The following is a 17,537-nucleotide window of genomic DNA, read 5'->3' as shown; positions in this document are numbered from 1 at the left end:
TGGTCTTGTTCGCCCGGAGGTCTCACGTGAAGAGGGGGGTACTGTAAGGAATCCGCTCCTCGGTTTACTGTTTGCCTTACCTTGCAGACCTGTGCAGTCCCGGAACACTTCCCCTGATATTTACTGCAGCCTGGATTCACTCACCAAAGCAATACTGCCACACGCCCCTTCTGCCATTGGTTCTCTGACCTTTAAGTGTTGCCTTCCCACAATGCTCCCTGCCAAGCATAGTCCTTCCTGGTTGTCTCTGTGTTCTGCCATAAGCCTTGTCTTGTCTGTCTCCTTGGTTCCTGAGACCGGCTGCTAGTGTCACGCAGCGGTCTGTTCCTGTGCTGAAGCGGAGTACTCTCCTTGTTGTCTTCAGCTCCCTGGTTCCTGTGACCGGCTGCTAGTCTCATGCAGCGGTCAGTTCCTGTTTCCTGTGCTGAAGCTGAGTACTCTCCTTGTTACTCCTGCTCCTTGTTTCCTGTGACCGGCTGCTATATTCATGCAGCGGTCTGTTCCTGGTTTCCTGCACTGAAGCGGAGGTTTCCCTGTGTATCTTCAGCTTCCTGGTTCCTGGGGCCTACTCTTTCCCTAATCTAGAGAGGCCGTGTCCTGGTTCCTGCGCTGAAACGGAGGATTCCCCAGCCCGCTCAGGACTCTTGCGCTGAAGCACTGGTTTACCAGTGCAGCTAGGCGGTGTGCTACTCTGGTCTGTCTACCACCTCCTGAGACCAGTACCATGGGCCATGGTCGCCGCACGCGCAGAGGCCACTCCCGCGCTCCTAAGCTGAAGCGGGGCTCTCCTGACTACCTGTTGCCGAACTCCTGCTTGAACAACGTTTACCCTGATGTCTCCAGTCCTGACCCTGGCGTGTCCACCGACGATGCTGTCTTCTCCTATCCTGATCCTGCTACGTACGACTACGAACTGCGCAATCCGGATCAGCCTGCGCGGTCTAAGGTCGGTGCTTTTACAACTCCACCTCAGCCACGCGGTCCGACCCAGGTTTGTGGCGAGCACAGTCGTGACACAATCCAAGGCTCTACCTGCTGCCTACTGCGACCCTGATGGGCTGAACATCACCCCTGATAAAATTATCTTGTGGAAAGATATGATACAATACCAGGTAAGGGACCCAGTAGTGGGCGTTATCCGTCAGGCAGTGCAGAAAAACAAACTTGACATGCTGAAGCATGCTCCCAGCGACCTTGTGTCGATTCTCATGCGGGAAGCTGACAAATTCCAGCTGGACAAAGGTCTACTCTATCGGGTGGCACAGTACCATGACCACCCAAGAGGAAACAATTGGTCCTAACCCGAAATTTACAATATCTTGTCCTGAAAGCCTTACACGGTGAACATGGCCATCTGGGTGTGGAAAAGACTTTTGGGTTGGTGCGTGATCGGTTCTTCTGGCCACGGATGCGTGAATCAGTGGAGCGGCACTGTCGTCGGTGCTCCCAATGTATCCAGCGCAAGACCCTCCCTACCAGAGCCGCCACCATGGCTCATCTGAAAAGCTCAGGCCCCATGGACTTGGTGTGTATGGACTTTCTGTGCATTGAACCTGATACCCGAGGCATCAGTAACGTGTTGGTCATCACAGATCATTATACTCGTTACGCGCAGGCCTTCCCCACCAAGGACCAGAAAGCCATCACCATAGCTAAAGTACTATGGGAACGATACTTTATCCATTATGGGCTGCCAAACCGTCTGCATTCGGACCAAGGCCGAGACTTCGAAAGTAATATCATTAAGGAACTGCTCAAGCTAATAAACATTACTAGGTCTCAAGCCACCCCATACCACCCAGAGGGAGACGCCTTACCGGAGAGATTCAACAGGATCCTCCTGGACATGCTCGGCACATTAAAAGGATCTCAGAAGAGAGAATGGAGCAAGCATGTGGAATCCTTGGTGCATGCCTACAATTGCACCCGCCATGAGTCCACAGGGTTCACTCCTTATTTTTTGATGTTTGGGCGAGAAACGTGACTTCCGGAGGATATATGTCTGCGGGTATCTACCGATGGGGTACCCAACATGACGCACTTCCGATACGTACAACGGCTACAAGACAGTCTGCAAAACGCTTACCAGTTAGCCGAGAAAGCTTCTGCTCGTTTGAACGCTGATAACAAAAGACGTTATGATCATAAGGTCCACCATCGGGAGATTTGTCCTGGCGATGCCGTTCTACTCAGAAATCTAGGAGTCCCCGGCAAACATAAACTGGCTGATCGCTGGCGTGACGGAGTCTATGAAGTCAAATCACAAATGCCAGGGCTCCCAGTATATCGTATAAGAGACAGTGATGGCCGAGTAAAAAGCTGGCATCGTAATCACCTCCTCCCTATTCCACAAATGGACGAAGGAGATACAGAGATACCGACTACATCATTAGATGGAGAGTCAGAACCAGTGGAAGCTAATGAGGAAACTAGTCCGGTCAGAATGGAGGGCCCCTCTCAAAGGGAACCCCAACCCTCCGCGGCACCTCCCGGGGGAGCTATGGGTAAAGGGCCTCAACGAACAACTCTTAATAAGGGAACTCCAATGAGTAGACCCCTGGACCCTAGAAGCCCATGCTTCATGCCCCAAAGAGTCTTTTCAGAGACATGTATACCCTCAATAGGAGAGGCTGAGCCTCAGGACTATGCCCATTACCCTCCAGAAGAAGTAGAGCCAGAGCTTCGCAGAAGCCAAAGAATGAGGCACCCTCCCAATCGGGTAGCCTACGATTCAGTTGGGGCACACCACTATGAGGCTCAGCGAGGTCGTTCGGATTTTACCAGGGGGAGTGTGTAGCCCCGGTCCCCTTGGACGTCCAGAGACCCCCTTCCTTGCTCACAGCACGGTCGCGGGTGCTGCCGGAGTCAGCGATGGACCCGCCAGCTGTCTGCAAAGGTGGGGGCCGGAGAAGGGAGCGCTCCGATGCTCGGGAGGCTCTGCGGCGCACCCGGCTAGCGGGGGCCACCATTGTGGTATGCGCGCGCATGCGCAGTGGTCACACATGCGCAGTAGCGATCGGGAGTTGCGGCAGCCATTAGAGAGTCGCGCATGCGCAGTACAATCGCGCACGCAGCCCCAATGCAATAGTAGCCTCCACGGGACTACAATTCCCATGAAGCTTAGGGAAAAGTACACCAGGTGCTCCCGTGTGGCCAATGAGGGTCAAGGATTCCCGGCAGCAGGGAATAGATACATTTCGCGGGCTCTGAGTAAGGCAGTTGGAGCAGGGAGCTGAGTAAGTGAGGGTGCATGGGAGCAGTAGCCCCTTGCACTATGCCAGTCCACCCCCATAGGCCCTAGATAACAGTTACCCTTGCCCCAGTTTGTGGTTGCTTCAGGGACAGGCCTTAAGGAAGGAGAACTGCCCCTTTAGCTGTTAGTTAAGTTAAGGAAACACTCAGTGGCGCGCAGTCTGATTCCTGGGTCTGGGCTCAGACCCCTATATATATATATATATATATATACAGACTATCTTCACGGAGACCCCTATATATATATATATATATATATATATATATATATATATATATATATATATATATATATATATATATATATATATATATATATATATATATATATATATATAAAGACTATCTTCACGGAGGCCGCACCAAGCAGTGACTGCGGCCTGCCGGCTGCAGACGGATCCCCTCAAGGTATAGACGGTACGGTGCATGGTGATATTATCCACGCCGGATTTCACCCCACGCGTAGGAGGACATCGCGTCGGATCAGGCGGATCCAATCCAGTTCTTCTGCAGCACCCGTGGGCTTGAGCCCCGGGCAGGTACCTATAGTAGTGCACTAAACACGTCAAGGGATAGTGCTATCTCCAACACATTGGGTGGGTCAGGACATAAGGGACATCAGGGAATTGGTGCCCAGCACCCAGATACTTTGGAGGGGGGAAATACCTATGTTGATGTGTGCACCAAGTGGAGTTCCATGTATATGGTTATATGCATTATGTTGTGTGGTACAGAGTACCGAGGTTATTATTAGTTATAGTAAAACGGTTGCTAACATATATTGTGTGCGTGTATTACTATTACTGTGTTCCTGTAAGATGATCATCCCACTCAGGTGGGAACCCTTACAGGTGGAGGCGCTGTGTTCGAATGATCAGGTAACCCCAGGCTCCCAGTGGCGGAGGTTCAGGCCTTCTGTGAGCCTAACAGGTAACACACCACACCCGGTAACACAAGTGTAGATTTCCCCACATGGTCCCTATCTGCGATTGAGGGGGGGAAAGGTGTTACAGTCGTATCAAAGATACAAAAAGGTAACAAGCGATGTGCCTCTTTGGGATGCTGCATTGGCCCCCAAATATGAATGTATGACTGATATTCACTATGAATAAAGAATACTTGTTTGTGAGAGAAAAGTTCCTGGCGCCCAGCACCACTGCTTACAAGATCAGCCTGCATGGATGCCAGCACCATCAGAAGGGTAAACAGAGACACTGAGCACCACCTGTACATATGGTAAATAATACTTTTAATGTGACACTATTTGTGAGCCAGGTAAGGCAGTGTCAATTATCCCTAAAGTGATCATTAATGAAGAGGCTGATTATACTTCTAGGGGGGACGTGTGTGTGTTTGTGTACACTGTGACAGAAACCAGGGGTTGGTAATAAACTCCATATACAGGGCTCCCAGGATACTGAACAGTTTCTGTCCTGTCTAAGCTGAACAGGGCAGCCTCGTGGTACAGGCACTCCATTCCACAGTTTGTCTGCTGCCTGTTTTCTGTCACCTGTCATGCTGATTAGAGTTCAGGTATATAAGACCTGTTTCCTGTTTCCTCTGGGCCCCGCCCAAGAGCCTGGAAGGCTGCTGAACTGCAGAGGGGTGAGAAAGCCTCTTTCCCAAATCGCTTCATTCATTCTGTTAGTTTGTCTAAAGACTGCAAAGGTACTTATTTTGTTGGTGGAAGTGGACAAGCCACTTCCAACTCTGAGTCAGGGACATCTAAGTTTAAGTTATCGCTCAGACGAGCAGCTTTTTGTTTGGCTTTGTTTTCTGTTTAAACTGTGGCAGTCTCAGTGCCTGGGACTGAATAAACCAGGCATAGCCTGTTTAAAGGAACAGTACGTGACGTCTCATCATTTAACCTACCCTAAAAGACCGTGTTCTAACAGTCCCGGACAGACGGCGGAGCCCCGGAGTAAGCCGTTTGTCACATATGGTGGAGAATGCGGGCAGAACACTGAAAGGTCTGGGGGTTAAAGAACTTTAAAAAAAAAAAAAAAAAAGAAGGTTTTTTTTTCTCTCTCTCCAAACAAGATGGAAGACGTGGTGAGTGCGCTGGTACGCAATGTCGCTGTCCAGAAAGACGCGAATGAAGCCCAGCAACAGGCGAGTGAAACCCAGCGACAGCTGTTAATAGCCCAGCAAGAGACTAATGCAAACCAGCAAGAGACAAACCGCCTGCTGAGAGAGGAGCAAAAGCGGTTCGCTCAGGGCTTACAGCAGGAACTCGAGATCCTGAGGGGGACTATCAGTAACCTTCCACTCGCAGAGGCAGCCCCAGTTCCGAAAATGACCAGGGCAAGCCACTACCTTCAGAAGATGGGACCCTCGGATGATGTGGAAGCCTATCTTCTCACGTTTGAACGCACGGCACAGAGAGAGGGATGGCCAGAAGCTGAGTGGGCTGGTCTAATCGCACCCTTCCTAAGCGGCGAACCCCAGAAGGCTTACTTTGATCTAGAGCCAGCCGAAGCTAACGTCTATGCAAAATTGAAGTTCGAGATCCTCGCCCGCCTCGGCGTAACCACGGCTGTTCGTGCCCAAAGGTTTCACGCATGGTCCTTCACGATGGATAAAGCCACCCGAAGCCAGATGTATGACCTCATCCACCTCGCCCGGAAGTGGCTACAACCCGAGATCAACTCAGCAAGCCACATCGTGGAACGGTTGGTCATGGACCAGTTCTTGAGGAAACTTCCCTCTGCCTTACGCCGTTGGGTCAGTCGGAGTGACCCCCACAATGCGGATGAGCTTGTGGCCCTTGTAGAAAGGTACAGTGCAGCAGAAGAGCACCCGCAACCCACAGTCGTGGCGCAACCCCACTATCCCAGGTTCCAGGACTCTTCCAGAGACGGTAAAAGGGTACCGGGGTTAAGGGGCGCTGAAGAGCGGCGACCACCTTCACGCCGCTCCAGCAACAGTGGTTCGCACACTAAGGGCAATAGCCAACATGGGGAGCCGGGAAAAGGCTCTAAGTGGGACACAGACTATGTACCTAAATGTGTAAATTGTCATGAGAGGGGCCACACAGCAAAAATCTGCCCACTAAATGATGAGCCCATGCAATGCAACAGCGTGGAACCTTATTTGCTGTTGTCCCAATGTATGGGCCCTAGCCCAGAGGACCCCTTGAATAACCATCTGTGGGCATTTGTAAAGGTTAATGGTAAGAGGGTTCGGGCACTTCTTGACTCTGGGAGTATGATCACACTAGTGTCCGAATACCTATTGCCCATTAAGAAGAAACAGGTAAACAGTTCACAAAGAGTGGCAATTTGTTGTATACATGGGGATAATCATGAATATTCCACTGTTGATGTTTTTTTTGAAACAGAATTTGGTTCTTTAGATTTCAAGGTGGGTGTTGTACCCAAACTGGCACATGATGTGTTAATAGGGACCGACTTTCCCCATTTTCTAAAAATGTGGTCCCCAGCTCAGAATAGCGCCCAGAGTTCAATAGCAGACCATAACGAAGTGTTAGAAGAAACAAATCCTTTCCCTTTTTCAGAAATGGAGGTTGACGAGGGCCCAAATAAGAAGGGGGAAAAGGAGGAGTGCTGTGAAATTCCCTTCCCCATCACTACTTTGGTAGGGAATACCCCAAATCAAGATGTTGATCAGGCACTTACCACCCCAGTACAGGATAAGACCCTCGCTGACCTAGAGGTCAGTCCTGGGAGTTTTAAGAAGGCCCAGTGGGAGGACCCCACATTAGCGGTAGCAAGGGGAAATATACGGGACCAGAATAGTACTCATGGCCAACCAGATAGGTCACTTGCTTACCCCTACTTCGAGGTAGAGAACGACCTAGTATATCGGGTTGATAAAAGAAAATCAGTTACAACTAAACAATTGTTGGTACCACGGACATTCCGTAACGTAGTATTACACCTCGCACATAGTCATCCATTGGGGGGACACCTAGGGGTGGAAAAGACAATAGAAAAGGTTCTCCGAAGCTTTTATTGGCCTGGGGTTCTGGCAGAAATTACAAACTATTGTTCCTCATGCCCAGAATGTCAGATCACCGCCCCGTTCAAAGCATACCGCAGCCCATTGGTACCCCTTCCCATAATAGAGGTACCATTTGACCGGATTGCTATGGATCTAGTAGGACCCCTAATAAAGTCTGCTAGGGGACATCAGCATATATTGGTAATATTAGATTACACTGGCGACACATTTAATTGCACTGCGGCCAGATCCGCAAGCCGGGAGATTTCCCGGCTTGCTAGTGGCCGCCCCTCGGCGTGCCGCGCGTCATAGACGCGCGGTCACGCGTCTTCGGGAGCGTGCGCCCCCTGCACGCGCATCCAGGGGCTCCCCGAGGGAGCCCTGGTGTCCCGCGATCGCGGGACAGCGGCAGGGGGTTCCGGGGGACCCGGCGGACCCGGCAGCGGGAGGGAGAGCGCCCCGATCGGAGGGCGCTCTTCCGCTGCTTCGGCGCGCGCCCGTCACACTCGGGCGCGCGCCAGGCTACTGCTGCGGCACAGAACGGGCAAATGCTCGAATAAACTGTGCCGCAGCAGTATGCTACCCGATATCCGGAGGCAGTTCCCCTACGTAGCACCTCTGCTAAAAACATAGCAAAAGAGTTAGTACTTCTGTTTTCCCGGGTCGGAATTCCTAAAGAGATCTTATCTGACCAGGGAACACCATTTATGTCCCAAGTAACAAAAGAGCTATGTAAACTCCTAAAAATCAAGCATCTCAGAACCTCAGTCTATCATCCACAAACAGATGGTTTAGTGGAAAGGTTCAATAAAACCTTAAAGAGCATGTTACGCCGGGCGGTCGATAAGGATGGGAAAAACTGGGACTGTTTGTTACCATACCTGTTACTTGCCATTAGGGAAGTTCCCCAGTCATCCACAGGCTTCTCCCCGTTTGAACTATTGTATGGCCGACATCCAAGGGGCTTACTGGATATAGCCAAAGAAACTTGGGAACACGAGGTTACCCCTTACAGAAGTGTAATAGAGCATGTTGCCCAAATGCAGGACCGCATTGCTGCAGTCCTACCCATAGTGAGGGAACACATGGAGAAAGCTCAAGAAGCACAAAGGAATACGTATAATAAGGGTGCTAGGGTCAGAATTTTTTTTCCAGGTGATAGGGTACTAGTTCTGGTTCCCACCGTGGAGAGTAAATTCCTTGCTAAATGGCATGGGCCATATGAGGTCTTGGAAAGAGTGGGAGAAGTAAATTATAGGGTAAGGCAGCCAGGTAGGAGGAAACCTGAGCAAATTTACCATATAAACCTACTCAAGCCCTGGAAAGATAGAGAGGTCTTGTTAACCCTAGTACCCCCAGGTCCGTCAGAGAATCAAGAAACTGACCCAGAGGTTAGCATAGCTGAAACACTGTCCGTGCATCAGAAACGAGAGGTCCAGAGTTTAGTGAGAAGGAACAAAGAAATCTTCTCTACACAGCCAGGTAAAACTAACGTAATTAAACATGACATAGTCTCTGAACCGGGGGTCCGAGTTAACCTTAAACCGTACCGAATCCCAGAGGCCAAGAGAGAGGCTATAAGTTTAGAGGTTAAAAAAATGCTAAAACTAGGCGTAATTGAGGAATCCCAAAGTGGGTGGAACAGCCCTATAGTTTTAGTCCCAAAGCCAGACGGTACAACAAGGTTTTGTAATGACTACCGGAAACTAAACGCGGTGTCAAAATTTGATACTTATCCTATGCCCAGGGTGGATGAACTTGTAGAGAGACTGGGCAAAGCCCGATATCTCACAACCCTAGACCTAACAAAAGGGTACTGGCAGGTTCCCCTCACAGAAAGGGCAAGAGAAAAAACAGCCTTCTCAACCCCAGACGGCCTCTTTCAATATAAGGTGCTGCCTTTTGGCTTACATGGAGCTCCCGCCACATTCCAAAGAATGATGGATAAAATTTTAAAACCACATGTTCGGTACGCTGCCGCCTACCTGGATGATGTGGTAATCCATAGTGAAGATTGGCAGTCCCACCTTCCAAAGGTCCAAGCTGTGCTCGACGCAGTTCGGTCTGCTGGACTAACTGCTAACCCCGCTAAATGCACTATTGGTCTGGAGGAGGCCAAGTATCTGGGGTATTCTATTGGTAGAGGGTTACTCAAACCACAAACACTCAAAGTAGAGGCGATACAAAATTGGCCAAGGCCAGTCACAAAAAAACAAGTAAGGACCTTTTTGGGGTTAATTGGCTACTATAGGAGGTTTATTCCCAATTTTGCAACTAAGGCAACCCCACTAACCGACTTCACAAAAGCAAGAGGACCGCTAATGGTAAAGTGGTCCCCCGAAGCCGAACAGGCCTTTAGAAGCCTGAAAGAAGCTCTCTGTGCCCAACCAGTGTTGGTCACACCTGACTTCTCCAAAGAGTTCGTAGTCCAAACCGACGCACCTGAGGTAGGGCTGGGGGCGGTACTCTCCCAGGAGTCTCAAGGGGAGGAGCACCCCATCCTTTATTTAAGTAGGAAACTAAATCCCCAGGAGAAAAATTACTCCATAGTCGAGAAAGAGTGTCTCGCAATAAAGTGGGCTGTAGAGACACTCAAGTATTATCTGTTGGGGAGAAAGTTCCGATTGGTCACAGATCATGCACCCCTTACCTGGATGTGTCAAAATAGGGAGAAGAACGCTAGGGTGACCAGGTGGTTCCTAAGCCTACAGCCCTTTAAATTTTCTGTGGAACACAGGTCGGGGCACAAACATGGCAATGCCGACGGGTTGTCAAGGATGCACTCCCTAATATCCATGGTCGCTCACCCCTCGAGGTCTGAGCTGGGGGGGAGGATATGTGACAGAAACCAGGGGTTGGTAATAAACTCCATATACAGGGCTCCCAGGATACTGAACAGTTTCTGTCCTGTCTAAGCTGAACAGGGCAGCCTCGTGGTACAGGCACTCCATTCCACAGTTTGTCTGCTGCCTGTTTTCTGTCACCTGTCATGCTGATTAGAGTTCAGGTATATAAGACCTGTTTCCTGTTTCCTCTGGGCCCCGCCCAAGAGCCTGGAAGGCTGCTGAACTGCAGAGGGGTGAGAAAGCCTCTTTCCCAAATCGCTTCATTCATTCTGTTAGTTTGTCTAAAGACTGCAAAGGTACTTATTTTGTTGGTGGAAGTGGACAAGCCACTTCCAACTCTGAGTCAGGGACATCTAAGTTTAAGTTATCGCTCAGACGAGCAGCTTTTTGTTTGGCTTTGTTTTCTGTTTAAACTGTGGCAGTCTCAGTGCCTGGGACTGAATAAACCAGGCATAGCCTGTTTAAAGGAACAGTACGTGACGTCTCATCATTTAACCTACCCTAAAAGACCGTGTTCTAACAGTCCCGGACAGACGGCGGAGCCCCGGAGTAAGCCGTTTGTCACAACACACACACACACACACACACACACACACACACACACACCACTTTAATTCCTTAGAGCGATTAAAAACTATTGGACTATATATATATTTATTTTTTTAATACTTTTTCTCCTGATTGAGATTTGGATTTACTGCTGCGGCCGAGTTTATTCGAGCATTTGCCCGTTCTCGGCCGCAGCAGTAACCTGGCGCGCGCCGGAGGGTGTCGGGCGCGCGCCGAAGCAGCGGAAGAGCGCCCTCCGATCGGGGCGCTCTCCCTCCTGCTGCCGGGTCCGCCGGGTCCCCCGGAACCCCCTGCCGCCGTCCCCCACATCGCGGGACACCAGGGCTCCCTCGGGGCGCGTGCAGGGGGCGCAGGCTCCCGATGACGCGTGACCGCGCGCACGCTGAGGGAGTGCGGCTAGCACGCCGGGGCATCCCCCGGCTTGCGGTGCTAGCCGTGCTCGAATTAAACGTGTCGGTAGTGTATCACTTGAACTGACTGGTTGGTTATTTCGGCCAAGTAGAATTGTTATTAGGGAAAAGTTTTAGGGATAAATCATTATTTGAAGTCAGGAAGGAAATACATGTTCCCCTTATAAGACAGCATCGGATAATATTTCACTGGGGGGTGGGTGGGTTGTTTACCTTCCTTTGGATCAAAGTACTGTAAATACACATAGGATAAGTATCTATCGTCTAAATATAGCATAGGTTGAAATTGATGGACATACAGTATATCTTTTTTCAACCTCATCTACTATGCAACTACTGTATGTACTATCTAACTATGGGGGTTATGCACTAAGCAGTGATAAGTGCTTTAAAGTGAGATAAAAAGCCATTATAGCGTGATATTGCCTGCTGTGGGATTCACAAAGCAGTGATAAGTCTTTTAAGTGAGATAAATGCCTTTATAGCGTGATACTGTCTGCTATGAGATTCACAAAGCAGTAATAAGTGCTTTTAAGTGGGGAAAAAAACCATTATAGCACGATACTGCACTGTTATCACTGCTTTGTGAATCTCACAGCAGGCAGTATCACGCTATAAAGGCATGTATCTCACTTAAAAGCACTTATCACTGCTTTGTGCATAGCACCCAGAAAACTCACTTATCACTGCTTAGTGCATAACCCCCTATATCTCCAATATTGTATATATTGAACATTTTACCATGCTTTTGTAGTATACAGTACCAGTTCTCTTTAAACAAAAACAAATCCTAATGTTCTGAAGCCTGGAGTCTTTTTGTTGATGTATTTGAATCAAATATTCCTGTAAAACTTAATAGCTTCCCGTCTCTGCTGACCTTTAATAATGGATCAAAATACTGTAAATACAAATATTGTATGGGATAGTTATCTGCTGACTAAAGTTAGCATAGATTGAACTCAATGGACATCCTGTATATCTTTTTCCAACCTCATCTGCTGTGTAACTATGTAAGTATGATGTCACAAAGCACAACATGCAGACATGTCAACTGCAAGTCCCATGAATTTGTAGTCATTGTCACTGATTTTTAGCCTCAAGTCTTGTAGACTTCATGGGAATATCACTTATAATAATCAGGGGTTTTTTTTTCCATTCAAATAAAAAAAAAAGTTGGTACAGAGCTTTCAACCCTCTCTGTTTTGGACATTTCTGTCAGTGGTCACCAAATACATGGACATCAGAAAGTAAGGCACTGGCTGAAGCAGTAAAGACACCTTTGGATTCCTCTTTCATCATAGGTAACCAAATGTCGTCATAGTAAACTACTGTTTTGCCCCCTGCTTGTAATATCTGTGCAGGACAATTATTGTCACTTGCAGGTAAAGCTGACCTGCTGCCTCCAAGCTATGTCCATATAATGAACCTGCCCAGGGATAGGGTTCATGTTAGATTCCACAGCACCACGTGGGACGGCTGAGCAGAAAGTGCCCTTCCACTTCTAATGAAACAGGTGTGTGTTGAGTGCTACCGTAAAGTGTATGGGGGGGAGGGGGGACTGTGGACACAGCCTAATTGTTTCATTATTTTTTAATTTGCTTCAACAAGAAAATCAATTACCTGAAATTTGAAAATTATGAGAAAAATGTAAAGTTATTTTTGGGAGATAAAAAAAATAGAAAACTGGAGGGAGAAAAAACTGATATGACTGATTCCCTCTTACACTAATCTGTTGACTGCACATAAAATAAAAAATCTGCCAAAAGTAGTGCCTACTTTATATTGCAAAACAAGTCTACCTGAAATGTTAAGCTATTACATTATGTACTACAAAGCAACTGGATTTTATTTTTTTTGTGATTTGCACATTTATTTGATCAAAATCTCCAGAGAGGAAGTGTACACAATTTACAAAGCCAATTACAGAAAATAATTGATAATTTATTTATAAACTGTTTTACTAGGAAGTAATACATTGAGAGTTACCTCTCGTTTTCAAGTATGTCCTGGGATAAGAAAGATGCTGTAATAGGATTCTAACAGAATGAATTATACATAAAGTAACAGCGACATCATCTGATACTATTATAATTTCTCTGTGTCTTGTTATAGTTACATTTATTAACTAAACTAACTGCCTGAGGTGGTGATTCTACTCTATATGGGCCTTCTTCTAAATACACTGAAGCAGATGTTCGGGCAGTTGCACAAAAATCCCAATTGAAGTCGATAAAGATTTATGTTCGAAAACGCTCTTAACAGCAGCTTCGGCGTATACATAGTTACCTCCTATATCTCAAACCACTATTTTTTAGGTCACAGGGATAATTTTGAATGTGGAACATTTTTACAATAACAAGCTGTACTATTGATTTCTGTTTGTTTCTAACAAGATTAAGATTCAGTCCTGTACCACTATATTATGCACAAATGTATAGGCGTTCCTTCGTTTTAAAGGGATTTTCTTTTGAAAGGCTACCTCCTTACAATTGTTAGAGGATCACTACAGTGTAATTCTAGGTCAAAACTGCCCATTTGTTAAACAGGTTCACAATCTCTTGAAATCATGCACCGTATCACTACTGTATTGCCACCGAGTTTCACTTCCCTTCACTGCTGCAATGATGTCTGTCCACGGAAAAGAGATGTAAAACCTTTATACACAGCATGAAAATATAATTCTTCCTGTCAAAAATATGAATAACCTTCATGCAGCAAAACAAAACTTGATCACTAGCTAATGTTAATAATCTGCTATGTTACAGGAACGTTGTGCAGCACCCTGCTAGGAATTTCCCTTAGGCTGCGGCCTCGCTAGTGCTGACCGCGCTCATGCTTGAGAGCGGTGACGTCACTAACTCTCCAAGTATGAGCGCCGGGTGTCCTTGCTATTTCGGGAACCGCGCGGAAGGGCGTTGCGGGCAAGTTGAGCGCGCTCGAAAGTAAAAAAAAATTGTTTACCCAAGCACCAAGCGTGGGTGAGCGTGCGTGCCCGTGCACGAGCGCACACCGCAAGAGCGGGACTTACATATTTAGATATATGTAAGTAAAAGCGGCAAGTGCCGCCCGCTCAGCGCTAGCGGGGACGAAGCCTTAAGCCGTGCCTATAGTGCCGTCGATGGCGACGTCGACACGGCGGGTGACGTCACCCGTCGCCACCGGGCGGCGGGGTCGCAGAATTCAGGCAATTTGATTTGTTCAAGGGCCGTCACGTGACGTGACAGCCCTTGAAAAATCAAATTTTGCCGGCTTCCAGTTTCCGCGATGGCGACGTCACTCCGTCGCTGTCGCGCGCACTATAAGCGCACGCAGCAGCAGCGGCAATGTATTTGTTTTCAGGCGACGTCGCGTCGCCGGTACTATAAGCGCGGCCTTACTCTGCATGTCAGTCCTGGTAGCTGCAGGCAGTGCCGAGGTTAAGTCCTCACAAGGCTCTGACGTGAGTCAGTCACAATATGTTATTATAATGTTTCACTTTCAAGGCACATGTGTGGCCCTGTGTTAGTCTTAAACAGCGGTGCGCAAACTGGGGGCACACCCCCCAGGGGGGCGGGAGATTTTTGTGGGGGCTTGGCAGCTGCAGAGGCCCTGCGCTCTTCCCCACGGCATTTAAATCACATGCCGGGGGATCGCGTGAGGCATCTGCAACCAATTACTTACCGAGCTTCAGACTGTAGGGTGACGCATTGTCATGGCAACGCGGCGTGAAATGATGCCGCGGCGTCATTTGACACCCGTTAAATGACGCAGCGTGGTTACGTGACGTCATGAACCGCTGCATGATTTGATGCAGGGAACGGAGGTAAGGGGTGCAGGAGCACCGGGGACAGCAGGCAGGGTGGGCGCAGCTGCAAAAGTTTGCGCACCCCTGGTCTAGAAGTTGCTAGATGGTCACGTGACATAGTAATGTGGTGTGACCAGTTGCAAAAATGAATTTGCCCAGATACCTGGGCAGAGTGTTGGCCACACCACTTGGGTATAAAAGGTGGGGATCCAGCATTTTGTATTCAGACCTCAAAACCCCCACCCCACAGACCCCACAACACCAAGAAAGACCCCAGACTCCAAATAATATCAGGAGGTCGCCAGGCTCTCCTAGCCTGTAAAGAAGCAGAACCCTGTTTATTATTTTCAGTATAGGGACAGTATCGCAATGTTAGGGCCCCTTAGAAAAGTGCAGCGAAGGATCTACCTTGCTGCAGGGAGCAGTTCCATTCTCAGGGTTAAGTAGGGACCTTAGGGTGGCCTGATTGCAATGGGAGAGACTGATTAACACTATTTCTGAATACTGAAAACCTGTCCTGTTAGTAACAACTAAGTTGCTGTTCTACTGTAAATAAAGGCAAGTTAAAAGTTCCTCGCGCCCTCTTCTGTTCACCACTCACTTATACCAGCTGGCACGGATCCACTATCTACCCTGAGATGCAAAGGTAAACGGCTAAGCACCCTTTTGAGCAGGTGCGAACCCTGTCAAAGCCACATAGACTGTTCTAAAGACTCCCTTTTCCCTGTACACCCTATCCCTCAGTCTTTGGGGATAGGGTTGTTACAGTTGCACAGTGGACAGATGTGTTTTGTTAATGAACTTGTTTGACTATTTTAAAAGGCACCTATGCAGTGGACAAAGAAGAGGGAGCTGTAAGGATTTTCAATTATTAACTTCACTCCGCTTATCTATTTCACAAATGCCTTTGTTATTATGTCCATGGGACAAAGAGCAGTTCGAGGTTCATTCGTATCAAATTTTAATTAGGCACCCACATTTGTTTGCCACAAGCAACTTTAAAAACACTATAACACCAATATTTTAGTGCTCCAGGAATTAGTTCACAGATGAAAGGGAACTGAAGTTCAAATAGATATCTGTGAGTTTCATTATTACAGATAACTCTGCAGCAGTTTGTATTACAGAGCAGACTCACCCTTCAACAAACTAAAGCACATTTGCATTGCTGCATTGAAAAAATATATTTAAACCAATGCTGAAAGTAACATCGCTCCTATGCTATGGAATGAGAAGCAGGATAAACATTAACATATGCAGCAGCTTTAAATGTAGACAAGGGAAGCGGGCACATTGATTACTGTTCAACAATCTGCTTTTCACCATGTTATATAGAGGGGATACGGATGATATTTTGTATTTTGGTTTAGTAAAAGGGATTACAACTTGTGAAAGAAAAACTACTTTAGATAATACAGTAATTAGAAAATAATAATATATATTTTTTTAAAAGCCTACACATCTTATGTAATCCAAACATTATCCATCGTAGTGTGAGGTAGAGGACAAAAAACATGTCATTATGGGGGCTCAGATTCTCATTGGCTTTGATGGCGTGGCCTCATTTCTTTCAGGTGGGAATTATGAAGTTATGTACTATAACTTAAATAAAGGCCTCCTATTTACCCCCAGTGATTTTGTTACCTGTGGGTCTTGTGGTCCCAGGATTTTGATGGTTTTGACCATGGGGCTGATGTTCTGCACAGTCAAACTGGCCCGATAACTCTCACCCACCAACACATCCGTAAAGTGGAGCAGGGATGGCGAGACCTTCACCCCAAGCACGTGATCCAGCAGCTCCTCCATGACTTTGCTGTGGACAGCAGAGTGCGTGTAAATAAGGAACGTATTCAGAATGGAGGAGTTAAAAAAGAGGGTGCGATTAATATACACAAAATAAACACAGACGCTGATGGAAAATAAGACCTGTTTGCTACACTGGTCTGCATAACTCTCCTAATTATTATATTTGTAATCACTTTTTATTTACAAACTAATGGTGCTTATTTTCAAGTAAAAGTGACGTTTATGTTTTCAAGTAAATGTCAATAAAGTGTAAACCATTGAAAGACTGGATCCACGGAGCTCCGACTCCTTGCTAAACCTTATTGCAGCTACCGGGGGTAGCAACAGTTTAGGAAGTGAGCACCTCTGGCAACTAAATGGTAAATTAACTGATGCCCTTTCGCTTTAAATACATGACTTCCTGTATGTTAACAATGTATCTGACTAAACTTTGATCTACCTGCTACAATTCGTTCTCCCTTGTGTTTGTCATTGCCTAATAGTAAAGTTGGAGATTATACATTTTGTGAAAGAATCAATCTGTCCTATCCCACAGCACCTGGGACATTTCCTTTCTCTCTGCTCATATAAAAGTTCTGATTAAAATTAATAAAAGATTTTCATTTCTGTGCCTTTAACAAACATTGTAAGAATGGGTCATAATGCAGATCATTTTATTTAAAATTGTAAACAATATACAGTGTGTGTATGTATGTATGTATATATTTATATATGTATGTACCTGTGTAAAAATGTACGTACCTGTGTATATATGATATATATATATAAAAAAAATAAATGTATACCTGTGTATATGTATATATGTACGCATCTGTGTATATATGTATGTACGTACATACCTATGTATATATGTATGTACCTGTGTATATATGTACGTACCTGTGTATATATGTACGTACCTATGTA

General features: G+C 47.0%; 1 protein-coding gene across 5 annotated transcripts in view; it reads right to left on the bottom strand.

Annotated features, from left to right (window-relative positions):
- CFAP47 (cilia and flagella associated protein 47) overlaps positions 1–17,537 on the bottom strand; it is a 663,944-nt gene that overhangs the window by 644,339 nt on the left and 2,068 nt on the right. For all 5 annotated transcript variants that reach the window (XM_075590256.1, XM_075590258.1, XM_075590257.1 and 2 more), the window contains exon 2: positions 16,470–16,638. In XM_075590256.1, the coding sequence (XP_075446371.1) occupies positions 16,470–16,631 (162 nt within the window). In that variant the 5' untranslated portion in view covers positions 16,632–16,638. The remainder of the gene's footprint in view (positions 1–16,469; positions 16,639–17,537) is intronic.

The sequence above is a fragment of the Ascaphus truei genome, chromosome 3 (genome assembly GCF_040206685.1).
Source record: "Ascaphus truei isolate aAscTru1 chromosome 3, aAscTru1.hap1, whole genome shotgun sequence".
Lineage (NCBI taxonomy): Eukaryota > Metazoa > Chordata > Amphibia > Anura > Ascaphidae > Ascaphus > Ascaphus truei.
The sequence above is the reverse complement of the archived record's forward strand: the minus strand, read 5'-3'. Positions and strand labels throughout refer to the sequence as shown.